This window comes from Falco punctatus, assembly GCF_963210335.1.
Source record: "Falco punctatus genome assembly, chromosome: 1".
Taxonomy (NCBI): domain Eukaryota; kingdom Metazoa; phylum Chordata; class Aves; order Falconiformes; family Falconidae; genus Falco; species Falco punctatus.
In genome coordinates, this window is record NC_137580.1 from 111,229,095 (window position 1) to 111,250,954 (window position 21,860).

Sequence of the window (21,860 nt, forward strand, 5' to 3'; positions counted from 1 at the left end):
CAGACTAAGTATGCCAGATTCCACACAATCTACAGCACTCTTAATCTTGCAGTGGCCTAAACAAAAAAACAAACAAACAAACAAAAACCAAAAAACCACCACACAGAACAAAAACCACAGAAAAAATAATGATTTTTTTTTTTTCAATAGGAATAAACTTACCTCCAAAGCTGCCATTCTTACCACCTGATTACTGTGGTAGAAGAAGTTGGGTAGCACATCAAAGATGGATGTCTCCGACAAAATGAGTTTCTAAAAGAGATCACATCAAGCATTTTGAAAAGAGAACTGCCTGTCTTGCAAACAGGGTCAGGCAAAAAAGCAAAAACCCAAAATCAAGGCTGTCTAGTACCAATTTCCATGCTTTTCCTGCTGTTCATCAAGGATTATGACCTTTTCCTACTAAATCACAAAATGACAGGATCTCAGGTTGGAAGGTACTCATAAATATCACCAAGTCCAACTCCCTGCTCCTCGTAAGACTACCTAAAACTAAACCATAGGACTAAGAGCATCATCCAGATGCTCCTTATAAGAGGCTCGGCACCATGACCACTTTCCTGGGGAGTCTGTTCCAGTGACCAATCACCCTCTCAGTGAAGAGCCTTTTCCTAATGTCCAGTCTGAACCTCTCCTGATGCAGCATCGTTCCATTTCCTCATGTCCTATCGCGGGTCACCAGAGAGAGGAAATCAGAACCTCCCTCTTCACTGCCCACCTTAAAGAAGTTGTAGGCTGCGGTGAGGTCATTCTGGTATCAGTGTAGGAATGAAAAGTGAGGGGGAAGCTAGAAATCAGAACAATCCAACTTAAAGTCACAAGGACCTTGGGACTACAGGCGAGATTTAAAACAGAAACATGAAGATGAGTGAGAAGAAAGCAGGGAAAACAAGGAGAGAAGTCTGGCAGATACCTGCAGGTTCTCAATGCAGAACTGGTGTCCATACATGTCAATAGCAGACAGGAAGATGGACTCCACCTGGTTGTGACGCAGCTCGTAGGATGGCAAATGGGAAGCAATGAGAACCTGGTAAACAGCAAACACAAGGAGTGTCAGTGAAAGGAGCTATGCTGGGCCATCGGCAGGAGGCTCTTATCTCCAAGGCAGCAATAGTCTGCTCCACCCCAGAAGAGGCGACTGGTTCCTCCTGTGAATTCTGTGGCACCTGGGTGATGCTGCAGACTGCCCCCCCCAGCCTCATTTGTGTATCTGCTTGGTTTGTATTATTGGCAATTCCCCACGGAGAAAAGGAACAGCTTCAATCAAGTTCCATCAGTGCATGTGATTTAGCACTGCAGAGCTGCTAGTCCTAGGGACTGCCTGACCGGCTGTTAATTGGAAAGCAGATCTGGCAGGCAGCAGCTGTGGGGAGGCCAGCAATGGAGACCGCCTTTCACAGCTTCCAAGCAGAGGAAGCAAGAGACACTGGTGCCAGGTATTAAATGTCCAACATGAAGGATACAGAGATAGGAAGGGGAAGCAGCTTGCAGGGGAAAATGAAGTGAAAGAGCAACATAAAGACATACACAAGGACTGCAGCACCATTCCCAGCATGCTGCTGAGAGGTTCAATAACTGAATGGTTCAAGGACACAAATACAATTCTGAAGGAAACATAAGGTCACTGAGCAGCTTCAAACATCCCATTCATTTTCAACAGTCAAGCGCTGAAATAAAAGGAGAGATCCCCAAAGTGTCAGCTTTCCTGCTTAAGACTTTTAGAATGGAGACAGGGACTGTAGAGTGAGAGGAGTGATCAGACCAGAGGGTTAGCATTACCATGAAACAACTGTGCCCTCTCACTCCTTCCTGGCTACAGACTAACTGCTAAAGAGGAAGTTCACAATAATATCCAGGTGGATATCTGGCATTCAAATTATTATCTGTACTAGACTCATGGAATTGACAGTATCAAGAGTTTTTCCAATTATTTTCAGGTTAAAAAGAAATTGTCAACACGCAACTCAAAAGCCAGAAAAAGCCCCGCAAAAGACCAACATAATTCTTTGCAGTAATTCCTTAGCAGTTGCAAAGAACGTCTAGTTCATGTGTAAATTTCTCTCCCTGTTCTCTGCACACACTGATTCGCAATTGTAAGGTAGCTGATGAACCCAGATAGCATGGCCTGGCTGTTTACTGTACAGCTGCCTACATGTTCCAGGCAGCCTGTTCTTGTTGGGTTCACAAGCGATAAAGCCAGAAGGAACCACAGCGACCGTGTATTTTTTGACTTCCTCTATTGCACAAACCACAGGCTGCTCTCAACTGACTTCTATTTGAGCCAGACAAAACTTTCTGGAGAAGCAGGGACAAAGGAATAGAATTCTAACTTCAAATATTACAGTGATTGGGAATCCACTGCAATCTTTATTAGACTGTCACAACAGTTAATTAGCTTCATTGTTAAAGCACTGCTCACAGTAATCTACTCTTCACATTTGCATAGTAATCAAAATAAACATCAAGAGATACAGACTTTCCAAAAGAGCCAACTCCCAAGTGGGAGCAGTCCGTATTGATCTGATCAGCAATGGCACAGTGTCTCAAGCAGGGATCAGCTTGGATTGCTAAACACGCTCCCTTACCTGCCGTGCTCGCAGGGCCACTTTAGCGTTGGTTGTCTTGCTGAGCTGGGTCAGCTCTGTCAGAATATTAATCAGCTCATCTGTCAAGGTGGGGTCACGGCCACAGAGCTGGTCCTGAAAAATAAAGAGAACTGAAAATGCTTAGAACAGAGGAAAACCATCTTCTGTTCTCCTACATGGGAGTTTAAACCTGAAATACATACACACATGCCCTCACGTGCTGGACGACATCACCTCTAGGGGTCCTTATCTATATATATCTTTATTCTATAATTCCGTGCTGACAAGGGTACAAGCATTAGGCTTTCAATAATTTCACACATATAAATAAAGCTACAGAGGAAAGATGGGACTGGCACCACCACCCATTATATTATTTTTAGCATGTGTTTTGGCATCCAAACACAGGAGAAATACTGACTTGGCAAAGAGATTCAAGCAAAACGTTTTCGCATTACCCAATTTCAGCTTTGTATGAGAAGTCTGCCCTAACAGCAATGCAAAATTCAAAGAGCATTTAATTGTAGCGAAATGCCTTGTGTAGCATGCAAAGATTAGCAATTTTTCACTATGAAAGGTGACCAAACAGAAAGAGTTTAACTGCCAGGAGAACCCCCTGAAGTCCACTTAGAAAAACACCTGAAAACAAAAAAAAAACCAAACCACAACTCCACAACCACAAACCAGCAGGCTTTGTACAGCTTCAGCAAAGGAAAAAAAGATCCTGTCATTCTGCTAACAAGGCTAAGCAAAGCTAACTAAAACCGTAAATGATGTAATGTGTTTCCTGCCACAGCACAAGACTGACTCCATAATAATTCTTCTAATCAAAGAATCCTGGTTCTGAGGAAGTTCACTAGCTTACCTTACTGTCTAAATTGGCTGGATAGAATAATAAAACTGAACAGCATAATTTTCAGTGTTAAAGCTGTTTCAAAACTTTTGGATTCAGCCATTCAAAAAAATGCAAACAGTAAAGACTTCAACCTGTTTTGTTTTCTGAACAGAGGAGGTGTGCTCTCATGCACATTTTCTTCCAAAAATACTTTCAACTACCGTGAATAATCCCAGCCTTCAACTACTCATACTGGCTTGTGAGCCTCTTCCCTCCCCACTCCTGAAGCTGGAAACCCTCTAGGAGCCTCTAATGTGTTTCTTCTATACAGCACAACAGCTCTTCTATTGGTAAATGAATCACAGGAGGAAAATGCGAGATTCAACAGGGATTTGCAACAAGAAAGAACGCTAGTGCCTTAAAGTTTTAAGAGACTTTAAACACATACAGTTCAGAAAAGGCACTTTGAAGATCCAAGAAATAGAAAGGGAAAAAGGGAAACCTCTGCACAGCAGGTTAGATTATTTTCCCTGGCAGGCTTATCAAAGCAAAAACCAAAAACCAAATAATAGAAGTCCCGTAGACTAACTAACAAATAAGAGCTTATACTACATGCAATTCCAAAGCTAAATAGCTTTTTCTCCACGTTGCTCTCAATCCCTTTCTCTCCAACCCCACTCAAGCATGATGCCATCTCTAGGAATGATGGCAAACTCTCTGGTGGAGAGAAACCACAGTCAAATCACTTATTAAAAACACCTAAGCTACTAACTCTTAATAAGATTGTCTCCTACTAACCAGTCTTGGGCCAGCAAGCATTACAGTGATTGTTCCCAAAGAAAGTTCTGTAAATTTATCCTCTCCAGGTCACTGTGTGAATTCACAGTGAATAATTCAAGAACTGCCTTTGTCATATTTGAAATACAAATTCCTCAGTGTTGTAATGTTACTGCTCAAGGTAACAAAAATCCGATACGACACAGGACATCTGCCATGCCACAAGCAATTCTGCCCAGGATGTGCATACAGCAGTCAGTACATAAGTACATAAAATGAACATACAACTTCAAATCACACTATATTTCAACAAATATATGAAGGATGAAGTATTTCCCATCCTGCCTTAAACGCCTGCTAGCTAAAAAAGGTGAATGATGGCAGCATAATACTATTACTAAAACCATCCTCAGAGCCCGCTGTTAATAATGGATTCCTAGGGTTACATCAATAACACCAACATAAGCATCAAGGTATTTTGACATGATGTTTGCCCTTGGAGGACAAACTTAAACTACCCCACATAAATAGCTTGGCAACCCATAAAACACCACAGCCTTCACCATGAGCACACCAAACGTGCCACGGGTTCTCTCAGACATGAAGAGTTATGTGAGTTGGAAAGAAAGAGGAACGATGTTTTTTTGGTTAATGGCATGCCCTGTCACTTGGCAGATGGCAGTCCCTAGCTGTGCCACAGATGACACTGTGACCAAAGGCACGACCACCCCTCCTGAGCCCCCATCACCCCCTCGATCAGAGAAGTCCCTGTGACACAGCACTCATGGGAGGGCAGAGCCCATGCGAATGGTGCTCAGGTCACCGGCTAGCTGCCGGCTGCTCTTCCACCACACGCAACACAGCCTCTCCCAGTACGTTTTACGTTCTGGCAAACTGGGATGTCAGCCTTTATTTGAGTAGAACTGAAGCGGTGGGAAGAATGACTACACAGGAAGGAGAAAGGAAAACTCTTCAATGTTTCCCTGTGTTCCCTACCTCCCCATTCCCTCAGACGGACACCACGCTGGCCAACGTGAAAACACAGCAAGGCTCTGCCTCCAAGACACGGCTTGCATGGGAGGTGAAAAACTAGACAAAAAGTTTCAGTCCCATTTTAGCAAGAAATAATCAGGATGACAACAACAAAATAAAGCAGGTAGCTGGCGCTGCACTGGCTTTTGCCTGCACTGATTGGCAAAGGCAGCAAGCAAAGCCTCAAACCAGCTCTTTGACAAGGCCTAACGCCTCCCCGGCACCCCGTGTAATTACACACTTGAGTGACTGGACTCTGAAGAAAATTGAAGGCCTGAGCTGCGAACAGCTGCCATTTTCTCTCTCCATCACGCCAGCATGATTACTTGAGAAATGAACAGCCCCGGCTCAAAGCTACTCCAGAATTCTCAAAGGAAATATGGCTCCGTGTTCAAATAATGAGATTCTTAAGGCAAGCGTTACTTACAATCACACCACACACCAAAAAGGGAAAGAAAAAAAAAGAGGGGGAGGAGAGCCAGAAAGAAAGAATGCCAGGGTCCTTATATCTTACAAATTAGAATTTAAGAAACTCAGCCTCAGCCTAGGACAATTATGACTCTCTCCTTGCTTTTGAGAGCTATTCTGTAGATGGCTACTTTGGACATATTTTTGGCAGTATCAGACCACATTACATTTGCAAAAAAAAAAGAAAAAAAAAAAGAAAAAAAAAGCAGGGGGTGGAGGGAGGAGAGAGAGAGACAGTATTGTAATTAGCCTCTTAAAAAGCAGGATACCTAATTCTAATCTGTTGAAAATAATGTCGTCACTAAATTCATCCTGCCTTGAGGAAGGTGGGCATTCATTCTGCTTCAAAGCATTATGTGGGACAAGGAGTTTTTCAAGGCTCTTTAGGAAACAGGAAAAAAAAAAAGACCGGACTCAATTGTTGTTTTTTAATTATTTTTCCTGGGAATGTAATTTACAGGGAGTTTCACCCATTGGAGTGGGACCAAAATAATGAGAACTGAGATTTTTCATGGACTAACAAGCCACAAGACCACGAGAAGGTGATGGCAGGCCCTGCCATGAGGACTCATTTGTGTTTCTAGGGTGGAATCTTGTCTGTCCAAGAGGAATTCCAACCCCAGGAGATTCTCCATCCCTGAAGAACCAAACTAAACCAAATATAGTCACAGCCCAGTGTCTGAAAGTTAGCCTCTAGCACCCTCCCAACATAAGTCTGCATTCTTATCTCCCCACAGATGCTCACAAAGCACTTGCATAATTAGCCTTCACTGCACTCTGACACGCAATCAGTGCGGGACAGTCACAAACCAGAACGTGCACAGACACCGTGCAAACAGTATGTTCTGGGTCTCCTTCAATGCACGGCTTACGTGCCCTAAGAACACATGAAAAAACTCCACACGGCTGCCACTGCTTCTGTAGCTAGAAGGTTCGCATCTTTAAGGACGAGAGCTATCAATTCAGTACCTTTAAAGCACCAAACATACAACTACAAGAAACAAATTTCTAGAACACCATCAGACAACTTACAATGAGCATGGTAACAAGCAGGTTCTTCTTGGTGACCTGAGCATGTGAGAAGATGTAGTTCAATACAGCATTCATATCGCTTTTATTCTCTTCCCGAAGAGTAAAGACACACTTGTCATAGTGACCTGCAATCAGAAATGGACATTTTTCCAGTCTCCATACCTGTGTGTCATGGAATAGAAGTTAATAGATGTGTCTTTATTCTTCTACACATATGTTTTGAGAACCTACTTTGCATGGTCCACACAAACAATTCTGGGATGGAAACATTCCTCCCACCACTACCCCCTCAACTGCAAACTTTAAACATCCTACTCTTATTAAAACAGTTCCAATACCAAATACCTCCTTTGTGAGCAAATAAGAAGATAGGAAAGGTGAGCTCAGTCTTTCATTCAAACGACAAGCAAAATAAAATAATAGCAAAATGATCTGCACCATCCTCTACTACCAGCAAATTGAAGTGGAAATGAATCTGCAGTACCATTAGGCTGGAGCAGGTAATGGAGCAGGACAAAAGAAAAGTAGAACAGAATCTGAACTACCTGCAAGAGCTAGAGCCTCAGACTAGCTAGTGCTTCATTGCCACCTTGTGCCTGGATACAGCAGTGCAATGCATTTATTTCTAGTTCTCAGCTTCAGGCTGAGGTTTGGGGTTTGCTCTATGAACAGCCTGGTATTTTACAGCAGGTACAAGTAAGGCAGTTACTTTTTTTTTTTTTTTTTTACTCCGCTTGATTTTCTTACCATCAAATTTAATTAACAGGCAGGCAAGATAAAACCATTTAAAATCACCATGTTGTTTAGTTCTTCTGATTCTAATTTTTCTGCAGATGCTCAGAAATGCGAAAATAAAAATCAAGCTTCTCACATGAAGCTTCCACACATGGAATACCCAACTGGGGGAACTCTCCAGTGGTAGGCCACTGCTGATAAGAGTCAGTGAGGGAACACAAAGGAGATCATCTCTGATCTAGAACAAGCAGAAACAACACAGACTGACTGAGCCTTAGTGAGCTCAGTAACAGCCTAGAAAGGCAACACAAAGAAACTCCTAATATGCAGTGAGTCTGTCTTTTTACTCCAGGTCATACAGAAGTCGTCAATTGGAGGGCCATAAACTCATACAGGAGCTATTCTTTTGAAGATTTAAGGGGAAAAGGAGCATCCCTACACCAAAAAGAGACCAGCCATATTATGACACGTAAACTGTGGGTAAGATGGCATGGGATGTAAAAGATGATGGATATACCAACAGTGGAAAACCAGCAGAATAGACTGCTTTGGGGTAAAGTTTGTCATTTGCTTGTGATAAGCATTATGAGCCATCTTACCACAAAAACTCAAAATGGACATAAGCTCCTCCACAAAAAAAAACAGGATCTGACCAGTAGACCTTTAAAAAAAAAACTGTGTAGCTTAGCCTCACCGTGAGTGAGAGTAATCTTTCTTGAATGGGGTCCATGTGGACCTTCTGGGACCAAACGTGGTTCTTGCAGAAATCAAGTCCCTGACATGCTTAAGAGACTCACCATGCTGAAACTGAGTCTCCACCTTCAGATACTGACGGAGCAGATCCATCACCACTGCTTTCATGTGACCGCGAATACCACTCCGGTACCTGCAGAAGCAAGTCAGTCAAACCTAATGTTGAGTGAGATCCACATAGCCCTACTTCTGAAGACCTGCAAGTGAGTAACACTCAACACAAGTGGCAGAATAAGCCTGCTTACAGAAGGAAGCGTACCTGGTTCTGAAAATCCAACTGTTATGTGAACATATAACCCCTGCCATTACTGTTGTGGGGTAGCATGGCTCGTGTTTTGCATCAAAATGTCCTGCTTATGAAAACACTAAAAACTCTAGACACTGAACAGTATAAACACATCAATGGCTTGAAGAAATGGCCAAGATGTGATCAGCGCCAGAACAGAAGTTAAATCTTTCTTTAAGCCAAAAAAGGCAAAGGGAAAAAGAGGGAAGGATCTCTATGTGTGCTTCACACAGGCAGTCAGGCCCCCCTCACTGCTGACCTCCCTGAGGGAAGCATGCCATCTTATTCCTGTGATTTAGACTCTTGAGTGTAATAAAACCAATACAGACAAGCAGGCTCAGGTCTTTCAAGCAGCAGGAAAAAGAAAGAAAAAAAAAAACCAACAGAAAAAGCATTAGGGGGCACCCCTGAAAATGGCTCACCTCTGTACAAGCTGGACAATGCTCTGAGTGTTCATGAAGAAGACCTCACGCTCTGATTTGCGGTTCAAGGTGGCTGCATGGCTATCCAAGATATTGGCAATCTGAAAGAGAGCAATCAACATGACAGTCCCAGTCCTGGATGGGATGATCTGGCTGAACAACCAGCAGAGAAGCTGAGACCTTCCAGACAGACCAGACCAGAGTTCCAGCAGACTCCAGCAAAGGCCAAAGCTTTAAACTAAGAAAGTTAATGACCTGACAATGACACAAAAATCAATGCACAATATCGTAATACCGGAGAAATCATCTCCCAACATCTCATTACCTGATCAGGCCTTCCCTAGTTGCAATCACTCTTCTTTAAGGTTATGTTTCACACTACAAATTGTGCTGCTCCGTATGTGCCAGGCAAAAAGCAAATAAAGAAATGCCCACAAGGCCACTGATATGATTAAACCACTTCCAAACTGCCTGTTTAAAGCTATACTGAGCAGGGAACACAAACCCTTCAGCACAGGTAAAGGAGGCAAGCCTTTAAGCTCAAGTCATACAGGGAAGTACCTTTCACCACGAAGATCCCATGTTCAAATGCAACTTCCAGGTACAACTAACATCCAGATAATTTAAAAGAACTTTCTCTGCCCCAACACAAACTGATCTTTATTCCTCTAAGTGTTGTTGATCACCTGTTGGCTGGGAAACTGGCAAAGGACTGATGTGATGTTGCTGGCATACTGGGCCATCTCCTTCTTGATGGACTTCTCTACGTTGGGTGGGATCCGTCCAGAAACACTGGTCATGATGTCCTGAAGTTCCAGCAAAGGCAAAGATGGATCCCTCAGGGTCTTCATTAGTCGCTCAACCCAACCCTTCACCTAGAGAGTCAGTGTTAAGACAAGCGTGGAGAAAAGAATAAGCAGCAAGAAGGGAGAAAAGGAAAGGCTTTTCATTGCGGTAAACTTCAATACTGTTTTATCCCACAGCTAGCCCAGGGACTAAAAGAGAGAACTGGGGTAGATGACAAAGCTGCTGTGCTACCTTACACCAACAGCTGACTCTGATTCGCCCACCTTCTTCTGTCCTCCTTCTAGGACATCTGCCACAGCTGGCTATGCAGGCAGCTCCCACATACAAGGCTGCAGGCACACACCGTAAAGATCTAGCCCAGCTCCTTGTCTTTGTTTTGGGTGCCACAGACAGGACTCTCCCCTCTTGCTCTCTAGTGAGACTGACTATAACGAAGTCAAAGAAAGAAAACCGAATACAGCTGGCACTAGCAGGGTAGTACTGCCCTCACTCTTGGTTCTCTGACATGCTGACATGCAAATTGGCCAGCATGACCTTGAATTGAAAGAGTACTTGTGTTCCCGCTCTGAAATAAGAAATAACTAGTACCTTGCTGCTGAAGTAGGGCTCAGGTAGGCAGTATCCATTCATCACATTGACCAGGTTATCTAGGACACAATGGAAGATGCGATGGAGTTTCTCGCCTCGAAGTGCTGTGCTCTGGATCTGTGGCAAAGTACCCGTGTGCAGTTCAGCCTGGAAACACAATGAACAGCGCAGTGTCACTAACCTTCCTGTGTGGCATCAACCACTTGGTTGAGAGACAGAAAAATTAGAACTGTTGGAGATCCATCTCATACGTTGTGTACGCCCACAAAATAAGCTTCCAGCCTCTCTCCCTAGTATGTTACAATTGATCTCATTGTTTAGATCCAGGATGACCAAAAATCTCAAAGAAAAGCACAGAAAAAACCAACAGTTTGGTGCTGACAATCACTTTCCACCCCCTGTACAACAACCTCCCACAATTTTCAACTAGCTAAAGGAATAGATTCTCTTCTACTGCCACCAGCTACATTCCAGCCTATCATCCCTAAATGAATACATCTCTTTCCCTTTCACCTTAAAAAAGATGCATGTCCTAGGCTCTTTTTTTCTAATTCCAGATTTGTTGCAACTGCTTTCTCAGGGCCCAACACTCTTGGAGTTAAGACACCAACGCTCATCCTCCCAAAGAGGGTCACATGAAGAATACACAATAAAAAGAAGTTAAATAAACTTGCATAGGAATAAAGCAGCTGGAAAAATCTGGCCAGACTCCAATATCCTAGACAGCTGCGTACCCACAACAGTGCTGAGGTAAGAAGAGAACAAGAATGGTACAGAAGCTTAGCCTGAATCAGAGCGAGTGACAATAACCCAAGTCCTAGCCCTCATCTGAGACAAATAAATGGTAAAGTGACAATTCCAGTACATTGCACAAGTCTGAAATTGGTTCAGTACACCAGAGCATCTCAACATCACCCCCTATTAAAAACACAACAAACACCTGTGCTCCTCACCTGCTGAACCCTGCTGGGATCATCCAGCTGAAGCTTGGCAATCACACAGCCTGGATCCAAGACTGCCCCTGGGCGTTTGACATAATGGATGCAGCCTGATTCTCCTGCTGTTAGCGTCATCACCATTTTCATCACCTGTAGCAAGGAAAACAGGTTGCACACCCAGCTTCCATGTTCCCCAAATGGTTCTAGTTTTGTGAGCCAGCAGCCAATGTCCTACTACAAACTAACCTGCATGAGCACCTTTTGCATCCAGGATTTCTCAAAGGTTTAAAAGCACACACATCGGTAATGAAATCTCAGACACTAAATGAATGGTAGAACAAAATAACTGGCCACAAATTAGGGCAGCAGGAAGCCAGCCTCAGGAACATCACCTGTTCCACACACTGCTTGGACCAACAGGTACCCATGAATGTCCCACATTCAACACAATGAGCAAAGCAGACACAATTTCCTGCTGCAGCTGCTGTACTCTGAAGAAGTAGGAGAAGAAGCAAAAGCTACAGCAGCACATTCATTTTTAGCAGAGGGAGCTAGGATTACTTTCTAGAAGTCACCGGTCTCAAACCACTCTTCACAGACAAAGTTGCTTCCTTAGATCTACCATGGAAGCTCTTGCCTTTGGAGAATAAGGGCTGGGTATGGGTGGAGACAGTCTAGTTTTACCATTGTTATACACCACAACAGGGAACACAGGAAATGAGTGGTGGTTCCTTCTTAGCCACAGCTCTGTTGCAGCGTAAATGCACTTACATACAATACCTGGATCTCTGGGCTGCTATTTTTCTCCTACACATTGTCCCCAACCGGTTTAATTGCCCCTCTGTCAACACACACCCTCCCCTCCCTCAAATCTGTTTTGAGCCACGCACTCCCACACCGGCTCTCATGCTTTTCTCACAGTGATACAGAAATTGTTCATCCTCATCCTCCTCCACTCTAAAAGTTAAGTAACTTCCAAGAGAGAAAGGAGGAGTGACACTTATTAACTCATCTGATCAACCTGATAAATGATCAGAGAAGTCTTAGTTTGTTACTAAATCCTGGCATATAACTCTGACTCTGAGTCTGTGTTGGTACTATGTAGTGGTCTACAAGTAGGCAGCTTTCTTCAACGCAGCTAGAAAACACAGCACACATGGATCCCACTCTCCCTCAGTGTCACAGCAAGATGATAACCATGGTCTCACCACTGAGAAATTTCACTTATCACCTGATATACAGTCATTAAACACTCAAATTTCAGCTGTTAGGTAATTTCTTCCCCACCCCATCACTCTCACAGCTGATCCCTGCATTAGTCCAGGTTAAAACCTACACAAAATTTGGAAATACTGTGAATTATCCCTCATACTCAATTCCTCGTTCCAAAGCATTCAACTTTTTTTCACCCCCAGCTTTTGCCTGGGCAGATTCAGCATCTGCAGCCAAGTCAGTTCTTGGAGACTTACCTCTATTTCTGCAAAGCACTGGCCTGCAAACACATGTCCCCCATCCTCCACCACATACTGGATAAGCTTCCCAGCTGAAGGCGAGCGCAGAATGGAGGGATCATTCTCCTTTTCAAACACACAGGTCTTGTTACCTATAGTGATACGGTACCTACGAAAGAAAAGGACAAACCACTGCCACAGAGTTTCTTGTGGAAAGCATGGGAAGGAAAAAATCCATTCTCTCTTTCCCTACTCTAAAACAAAACTGAACAAAACCACCTCAGCCAGCTATTCTGAGCTGAACAGTACAGCCCTGGGTATCAAAGTTCAGATTAATCATATCAAAACAGAACTATGGAAGCCAGGGATTAGAAACCAGAGAGAACAGCCCTTAGCAAGGTTGTATGTATGTTACTTCTGTGCTGCTTCTCTACTAACAGGTGTCAGAACCAATACTTCATATAAATAAAACCTGATGGTAGTGGAGATTACACTTGCAATACATAACACACAACACACGCACCAAACTGTCCATCTCATGCAAAATCCTCTTGCATACAGAGCAAAGCTGAAATGAGTAGGACACACTCACGTAGCAGACTGAGAGGTTCATATTTTATAACATTTTTCAACACAGAAAATAACCCAAACTCTCTTCGTACTCCTGACCAGACTCACTACATTTGTCACAGAAAACAAACCAGCAGAGGGGGCAGTGGTTCATTTTTCAGAAGCTGGAGATTTACTGATCTTTTGGTTATGATCCCTGCAAGGAACTTTCAGGAAATGCACTGAAATAGAAAATCTTGTATCTATGTCTAAGGCAGCTGTGGAGCTCCAAGGATTTTAAAGAATTTCATGTCTTTTAGGTTTTGGGTTTGGGGTGTTCTTTTATAATCCATAACAGCACTTGTGAAGAACCAGCAGGAGAACACAAACTCCACATTGGTACACGTTCAGATCTTTCTTCTAACAGTAGCCAAGATCTGTTCTTCAGGTGAAGGCAACTTCTACATTTAAACTCATCCATAATACATCTAAGTAATTTCCTCCTAGGGGAGATTTTCATTCCCAGTTGATCTTTGGGAAGCATAAAGTTACAAGTACACCTAATCTTGGTTTGTATGTAAATGTTAAATATCAATCTTTACAGGCTGCTACCTGTCCACCTCTTCTTTCATGTAGGTAGTATAGCTGCTACCATCATAAGATAGAAGCAGTCCTCCATCGCTCAGTCGGTGCACATCAACTTCTACACATGAGCTGTTCATGATGACCACATAAGAATTGGGAGACTGTCGAGTCACCTGCAGATCCACAAGAATGGTACGTTATCATGTGAAATAAACACAGCATTAATACTGCCTTGGTGCCACAACATACACAGTTTTCCAAGCACTGCAACAGTGAGAATTAAAAAACGGGAACAGAGCCATTTGTTCTCATGTTAGACGGGGGGGGCGGGGCGGAGGAAGTAAAAAAGAATCAGGATCATAAGCATTTAGCAGTCAAGAGATGCCAGAAATAATGGTGTCCATGAACCTTGAGTTAATCCTCACGCACTTAGGTATTAACTGTACAGGTTTGATCACATCAATCTTTGTACAAGTCATAGTTGTGTACTAAAATGGCATAATGAATGAGACAATTTGAAATTTAAAAAAAAAAAAAGAGAGAGAGAGAGATTGTCTCACAGAAAAAGCAGCTACAGCTCTTCCTGGAAAAAGGGAAATCTATCAGTCTCTGCCACAGAGCTCCCATCTGAAACTGGGTAAATTATTTAAAGCATACTTTAGCTGCTGTTCAGTGCCTGTTTCTCAACAAAGGGGTGCCAAGATAAACTCATGGAGGTGCAGGAGTGCAGCTTATTGACAGCTGCAGAAAACAGTAGATGGTCATGCCGTTAAAAACTTCACCATAATAAATTTGCCCAAGGAAGCTAGTTAAGATTGCACAGGCAATCTTAAATCTAGTATTTCCTAATTTTCATGTGCTTGGCTTTACAACCTTTCAGCAGTATGTCTAACGTTGGTATTTGCACACAGCAAAGAAAAAGCAATGCTGAAGCGTAGAAATCACTACAAATTCTGTCATGCTGATGAAAGAAACATCAAATGAAAGTTTTGGTCAAGCAATGGGCAGTAGTCTTTGCCTATAACAAAGCATTCTTCACCCTGTGCAGAGCATTTCTAGACTCCAGAAGGTTAAAACAGTTATAGAAATAAACAGAGATATTGCAATAGAAAGATATGATGGGATATTATCATAAGGGAGATTGTACTGATTTCTTAACCTCACTAAAGCAGAGAAAATAAATGCTGCAGAGATTTAATTCCAGTAATTGTATGTATTACAAAGATTAAGCCAGAGCAGCACACAATCGGACATTTCCAGCTAGAAGTGGCAAAAGGATGGGTTTCCACACTGTCCATCATACCTTCAGCACGTATTTTCGTCCTTCATAGATGAGTTCCACATCCACAGTGTTCAGCAGAGTATGAGCAGGCAGGACTTGGCCCCTTGAAAAAGAAGTACAACACAAAACTCGTCTTCCAGAAGCCACCAAATGGCTATCAGGGGCCCAAGCAGGTACAAAGATGCATGCAAGAGCGGGGAAAACACCAGCAAAGAGATGGGAGTAGGCTTTTAAACCATCTCTTCTTAGGAGAGACACATATCCATTTGGCAAAGCTACACAGACCAGCTTTGCTCTCCTTCCCATTCACCCACTTCTGCCTTAGAGAAGAGTCTGCAAAAGGAGCATCATGGCCTGAGTTACAGAACATGTAGCATGACTTAGCACGGGGGATAAAGCAGCTTTTCCCCCGGCAGTTCTGTTTACATATGGACTCGCCAAAAAGACACTGAGTGGACACTTAACTGCCTGTTAAGAGCGGACCTGCCTGGATCACACCAGGTTTAGCCTGATGGGAGTGTTACAACCAGTTTCCCTACAGTGCCTGCTCTACTTTAAAGCCAACAGGAGCAGAGCGGGTTTTCTAAGTACTAGTGGGAAACAGTTTGGAAAATTATGTCAAACCTGGGAAATTAAATCAATCCTCAAAATGAGAGGAAGACAATATCTGATGATTTAAGACTCCCTAACATTGCCCTAGAAGCACACAGAAAGAACTCCACATTTCTGAGCCATTTCTTGGAACTTCTTTCAAAACTGCCAGAAACCAAACTGATCTGTGCAAACAGCAGGGAATATTTTGGGGAGATGCACTGATTATCCGCCAGCTTTCTTACGCCAGTACATAAACAGCTTCCTGGGGTCAGAGAACAGTCAGCAGGTAACAAGCTCTGTGCCTTTCTGGACTGGACTTGAACAAAACCTGTAAATCAAAATTAATTACTATCTGCTTATCAGCTATCTACCAGACAAGCTTGCAATTTTACCTTTCTAGAGAGTGCAAGAAGTTTGAGACACTGTTTCGGAAGCTCACATCAGCCACATGCAGAGCTCCACACACCACTCCCAGCATGGTATCAGGCCTTTCAGCCTAGAAAGAAAGGGTACGTAACACAGTTGCATCCCCTTTGGCTTCAGTCCATTCTGGACACCCACTTGAAGAATCAACAGTCTCAGATCTGTTTGGTTCACAGCCAACCTCTCTTTTAAAATTAAGTTGGTGTAGCATCCATGCAAATATTATTATAGAAGCAATTACTTCTGTAACTCCTTAGAAGAAAACGTTTTTTTTCTTCCTGGGACAAATCTTGAGGCTACACCTACATTTCCACTATCATCTGTCCCAAACTGCAAACCAAAATACTAGCCTTAATTCACACGTACACTAATATGCTTTCTGGCCAACTTTACAACCACCTTCCCCTAACAGAGGTGACCTGGGATTTTGATATTAGTAAGAATTAAGGCCAGTGAAAATTTTTATTCGTAAGTCACTCATTATTATGAGTGGTCAAAACAACCCCTCCTAAAATCCTTGTCCTCCTGCAACCAGCACACACCAAGCTTGCCCCCTCACCCCCTTTCCCCTCCTCACTCCAATTTGTAGTCCTGTAAGGCAAGCAGCCACACCTGAACTTTCTCAGCAATAAGTCGATCCAACCAGCCAGTGTCAATGCGGTTCTGCTGGAAGCTTTCTGTTTCCAACAGTTTAATCAAGTACTCAACAGTGGTTCGGAAATCCCCTCGGATGGACAGCTCCTTCAAAGCCACTACCATGTTTCTGAAAAAGAAAAGAAAACCTATTATCTATCCCATACTAATGGTAACGTGCAAGCCTGTAACTCTAGCTAGTTCCTCATGAGCTGTTGGGAAAAAAACAGTCTGAAGGTAATAGTAGAAGAGCACTGGAGCAAGATTCTATATGGCATGCTTGGGAATGAAAGAATATTGATTTTCTTCAACCTGCTGCTGGTGTGAACAAGAGCAGCTCAGCCAGCACCAGCCATGAGATCAGGAGTTCCCACTTATCATCATCTAGGCATCTATTACATCTGAGAAGTATACACAAAACAGACAGATGTGGTCTCCATCCCACCCAGAAGGGAACAGAGGAAAGGCTCTGGATGAAAAACGGCATGGATGACAGGCCAGACAGTCCTGTCTTATGACTGAGCACTTGAACGCTCCACACTGCACAAGGACACTCAGTGGTTTATAAACCATTGTAAGGCACTGACATAACAAGATGTCAATGCTGTTATCAATGTTTTTCCTGTTAGAAGCCTTCCACCTGAAAGCTTTCAAAGAGGGACTTCAATTCAATGGTCACTGTATCATACCCCATCAGCAGGTATACAAGGCATGAATGAAACAAAGGAAAAAAAATAAAGAGAAGTAAGCAAAAAGTGTAGAAATGCAGGTGCGTGCAACACAGTGGAACTGCAAAGCAAGACAGAATAAGCTTGGCCATGATGTGGAAAACAAGGTAAAGAGAGGGAAAATGCTCTTAAAACTCCTATAAGTAGGGAGTCCTGTTTTTCCACAGCACTTTGGATGAAAGAGGACAAAACTCAAGAAATTTCCAAGGTTCTACCACTTTTCTGACTACTTACGAGATGGCTTCTTCACGGTTTTCTCCCCAAGAGAAGCAGTGACCAAACTGAGAATCAGCAAATTCATGAAGCCCTCCTGCAGCAGCAACACTGAAATAGCCCCAGACATTCTTATTGCTGCGGAAATTCAGTTCCTGAACTGTACCAGAACTGGGCTTAAATCCCTGTAAAGACAGACAGGCATTGCTAATCATCCTAAAGAAAAATTAAATAATCCAAAATTAGGAAAGTTATTAAAGTTCTGAAGGTTAGAGCACCTCTTTGTGCTGCAACGATACAGACACAAGTAAGTTCAAGTTGTGGCTAACCAGAGTCTACAGAACCATCAGCTGAGATAAGGGAAGAGTCTTTTAAATTTGCTGCCAAAATTTTCAGGATCAGCAGCAGGGACTGAACCTAGGTGTAAAGCCTACACTTATCAGACCATGATCAGTAACTACAGAATTTAAAACACTCACCTCGTCAGGATTCTCACTGGTGATACGTGCAGCAATGACATGGCCGCGTGGACAGGGAACATGGGCTGAATTCTCAAAATCAATAGCTGCATCTCCCCACGGAGAAACACCGTACATCACTCTGATATCCTTGATCCTGTGGAGGGGAATCCCCATGGCAATCTAAGGAAAAATAGTAATAATAAAAAGAAAGCACCAGTAAGTTTCTCTCCTCACAGAGAGTACCTGTTCCTTGAAGAATTAATTCTACCAATTCTCTGTGGAAAATGATGCTGCAAGTTCTAGTTTAGCAGATATGCATGGCCTATTTTCTGATTTAAGTCTTCTCTATTGATATCTTGGAACATTCATGTTTCTCAGGAAAGCTGAGCTCAATGTAATATCCACCTTAAGCCCTTCAGTTAGTATTTTCCATTGACTGATTAACAGGCTCCAGAGAAAGCTGGCCAGTGCTAGGTCAGCTGAGGATGGGGATGTATTAGGTCTGTTAAAAATATACTAAGGTCCCAGTGAGGCAGAAGCCCCCTAACTGGTTATAGGAAACTCTGGAATTTTGCAGCTATAAACTGCAGGAAGAGTAACCTGCGGAGCTGGCTGCTGGCTGTGTCCTTATGGAGTAAAGTCCCACTTGTTCAGTTCATTAGATTGGATTTTTAAAAATTTTTGTTTTACAGCTACAGTTCAAAAAGGCTGAGTTTCAGTGTAACCATTTCTTTCAGCTGCCTACCAGCCAGACAACCAACAGATAAAAGACCAAACTGGTTACAGTATCAATGTATCACTCTATGAAATTGTATCTAGCATCAGCATTATGAAGAACAGTGCCCAAACAATGAGGAAAGCATCTGACTAGTTATAAACTCTCCACACCTGGCAAATACAGGCAGAGACCTACTGGAATCAGTTGCTGAGAGGAGGCTCACGCCAAAGCCAAATAGCCTCCTGACAAAATGAAGATGATCCTGCTCCTGAGTAGTCTACAAGACACTACAGTTCAACTGTTTGTTTTCTTTACCATCAGTCCAATAAATTTCAAAATGCAAACACCTAGGAGAAGATGGAAACTAAGAAGAAAGCAAGAGGGTGAGAATGGGAGGGCTGTGAAAATGTAAGTAGGAAAGCAACTAGAACCCCCTAACATGGTGTAAGAAAAAGAAGGGGAGAGGACCGCAGCATTCATCCACCAGTGGAAAAGATGGGGGCTGAGAAGGGTGAGATGGCATGGCAGCACAAAAGGAGTTTGGTGGGGATGCACAAGGGATGGATGAGCTACAGCATACGCCACAAATGCTTTCTACAGGATCTGTGAAGGATTCCCTCGTTACTTTGGGGATCAGAAAAACAAGAAGTCTACTCATTCATGTAAGCCGTAACTGTCACCCACTGTCATGACTTCTCTTGAAAAAGCAATAAATCAAGACAAATCCTTGGTCACTTTGCCACATCTATTCAAGTACCTAATTATTAGGCACAAATCCTGTTTTGTAGAAAGGCTAAAGAGCAGGGACCTTAGCCAGGAGGAGAAAGCATCTGCAGTCAGCGAGAGGCTTAGAAAGGTAGAAACAATTGCTCTGGAAGTCAGGAACCACTCATCAAAATTTACAAGACGCAAGTCACTTTCCTGAACTTCAAACAACCGCTGAACTTGCTGAAAAATGAAGCAGCCAACTGTCTGTTCTTTTTTCCCTCCTTTTGTCATAAGAAACTCTGGGAAGTGGCTGCTGTCCCTTAGAGGCAGAGTGGGCGATGCACTGCTCAAAACTGGCACAGCATTTGATTGCACTGCTAGCCTCAGAAGCCAACTCATTTCACAAAGTAATTTCAGGGCTTAAAGTTGAACTACTCATGGCTAATACTTGTTGAGACAGGCCTTTACACAAAACCTCTCCTTAAATCAGTTTTCGCACCTCTGTTTTACTCCTCTCTTGCTTCTCTTCATACTCCTTTTAACTGAAGGTCTACCTGAACAGTCCAAGAGAAACAACTAGAAAATAACCTCTCTTTGCTTTCCAAATCAGGAAGAGTCAAATGCTAGAGCTATAAGGGATGCATATATGTTTTGGGATAATTAATTCAACTTTGCTCCAGGCACAGAAGATTTATCCCAAGCTGAGAAAGTACCAAAACGGGCCTGTAAGTTATCAAGTATTTTTGTTGAGAGGGAAATGTGGGAGAGTCATATATCACCTATCTGCACATGAGGATATAGGCCCTATTTAGTAGAGCTCTCAAATACTTTCTTTATATTTATTCTCCATCAGTACCAAGATTGAGTCATCTGCATAATATTAGTATGTGATCCAGTTTTAACACAGAACCCTGGCTGTGACTCAGACAACAGTCCGCCCCCCTATTTTACTAAGGCTTCAGCAGAACAGGTTTTTCATGCTCAGATCTCTTCAACATACCACAGCTTGAGTACTTCTGGAAGCCTCCAGATGCACAGGGCCTGGGCACTTGACTCACCTGGAGCTGTGCTGCTGGCAGATTAACATCAGCCACCATCTCTGTGCAGGGGTGCTCCACCTGCAGCCGGGGGTTCAGCTCCAGAAAGTAGAAACTGCCATCCTGGCTGTACAGGTATTCCACAGTGCCTGCACTCACGTATCCCACCATTTTGGCAAGCTTCACTGCACACTAGGATACAGGAAAAGAGAGTATTTGATTTCCAGGTGCTATGCTCTCTTCATCCACCTCACCCACTTCAGACACTCTCTTGTTGGTATTTTGAAACATCCAAAAACCTTGTAACAGGCCCTAGAACTGCTCAAAAAACCACGTGGCACAGGAGTTTTGATTTCCAGATTATTTCATTTACAGTTTACAGAAGGCAGAGTTTGAAGCAAATATTTATAATACTTGGCATTAGACAATTCATACAACTCCTGCAGGTTGCTTTTAATATGACAATATACATTTAAAACACCCTTCCCTGCTATTTTTGGGGTGCATGCATTTTTTGAAAGGAGCTCTACAGCTGTTTGTCAGGACATGGTGGACTCAGTTTTGGAAATGTGAATGGCTGCCCGCACCAAGCAGTTTAAGACACACAACCCTACATTGCTCCTTTAAAAGACTCAACAATGCACAACCCTTGGCAATGTTAAACAATGGAAAAACAAACAAACAAACAAAAAAAAACAACAGTCCTGCCTGTTTCTGGAGTTTCACACGGAAAATAGAACTTGCAGAGCCACTCTCACCTGTTCCATGTGCTCAAACACCACTGAAGTCGCAATAGAAGCAGGTGCTTCCTCAATAATCTTCTGGTGCCTGCGCTGCACGGAGCAATCCCGGCCAAAGAGAGAGATGGCATTGCCATACTGATCTGCCAGGATCTGCACCTCCAAATGGCGGGACTGTTTGGCTAGCCTCATTACAAAGATTGGAGAGCCTGGGACTTCAGCTTGAACCTAAAGACAGCATATCAATAGGCAGATCAATTTTTGTAAACACTTGTCTGGTCACAATTACCTCAAGTAAATTTTTTAAGCAAGGAACATCCATAATACTTCCCCTGGGCCACCTAAGGCTGAAAATACCCTGCATTCACTTGTATACAATTACAGTGTCGCTTCCATTCCTCTCAGCTGTCCTAAATAACCCGTAATCTAAAGAAGGCTCCTGTCCCTCAACATTTCTGAGCTATGCTGCAGATACCCTCC

General features: G+C 43.0%; 1 protein-coding gene across 1 annotated transcript in view; it reads right to left on the reverse strand.

The window, feature by feature from the left end:
- The window catches only part of ACACA (acetyl-CoA carboxylase alpha), a 135,357-nt gene that overhangs the window by 88,153 nt on the left and 25,344 nt on the right, over nucleotides 1-21,860 (reverse strand). The window contains exons 12-29 of the mRNA XM_080403560.1: nucleotides 21,399-21,608; nucleotides 20,662-20,832; nucleotides 18,196-18,357; nucleotides 17,738-17,901; nucleotides 16,755-16,905; nucleotides 16,112-16,215; nucleotides 15,147-15,228; nucleotides 13,871-14,016; nucleotides 12,728-12,878; nucleotides 11,274-11,408; nucleotides 10,321-10,467; nucleotides 9,612-9,800; nucleotides 8,926-9,026; nucleotides 8,262-8,350; nucleotides 6,730-6,854; nucleotides 2,586-2,699; nucleotides 914-1,027; nucleotides 163-252 (exon numbers count right to left, since the gene is read on the reverse strand). Coding sequence (XP_080259686.1) covers nucleotides 163-252; nucleotides 914-1,027; nucleotides 2,586-2,699; nucleotides 6,730-6,854; nucleotides 8,262-8,350; nucleotides 8,926-9,026; nucleotides 9,612-9,800; nucleotides 10,321-10,467; nucleotides 11,274-11,408; nucleotides 12,728-12,878; nucleotides 13,871-14,016; nucleotides 15,147-15,228; nucleotides 16,112-16,215; nucleotides 16,755-16,905; nucleotides 17,738-17,901; nucleotides 18,196-18,357; nucleotides 20,662-20,832; nucleotides 21,399-21,608 — 2,445 coding nt within the window. The remainder of the gene's footprint in view (nucleotides 1-162; nucleotides 253-913; nucleotides 1,028-2,585; nucleotides 2,700-6,729; nucleotides 6,855-8,261; nucleotides 8,351-8,925; nucleotides 9,027-9,611; nucleotides 9,801-10,320; nucleotides 10,468-11,273; nucleotides 11,409-12,727; nucleotides 12,879-13,870; nucleotides 14,017-15,146; nucleotides 15,229-16,111; nucleotides 16,216-16,754; nucleotides 16,906-17,737; nucleotides 17,902-18,195; nucleotides 18,358-20,661; nucleotides 20,833-21,398; nucleotides 21,609-21,860) is intronic.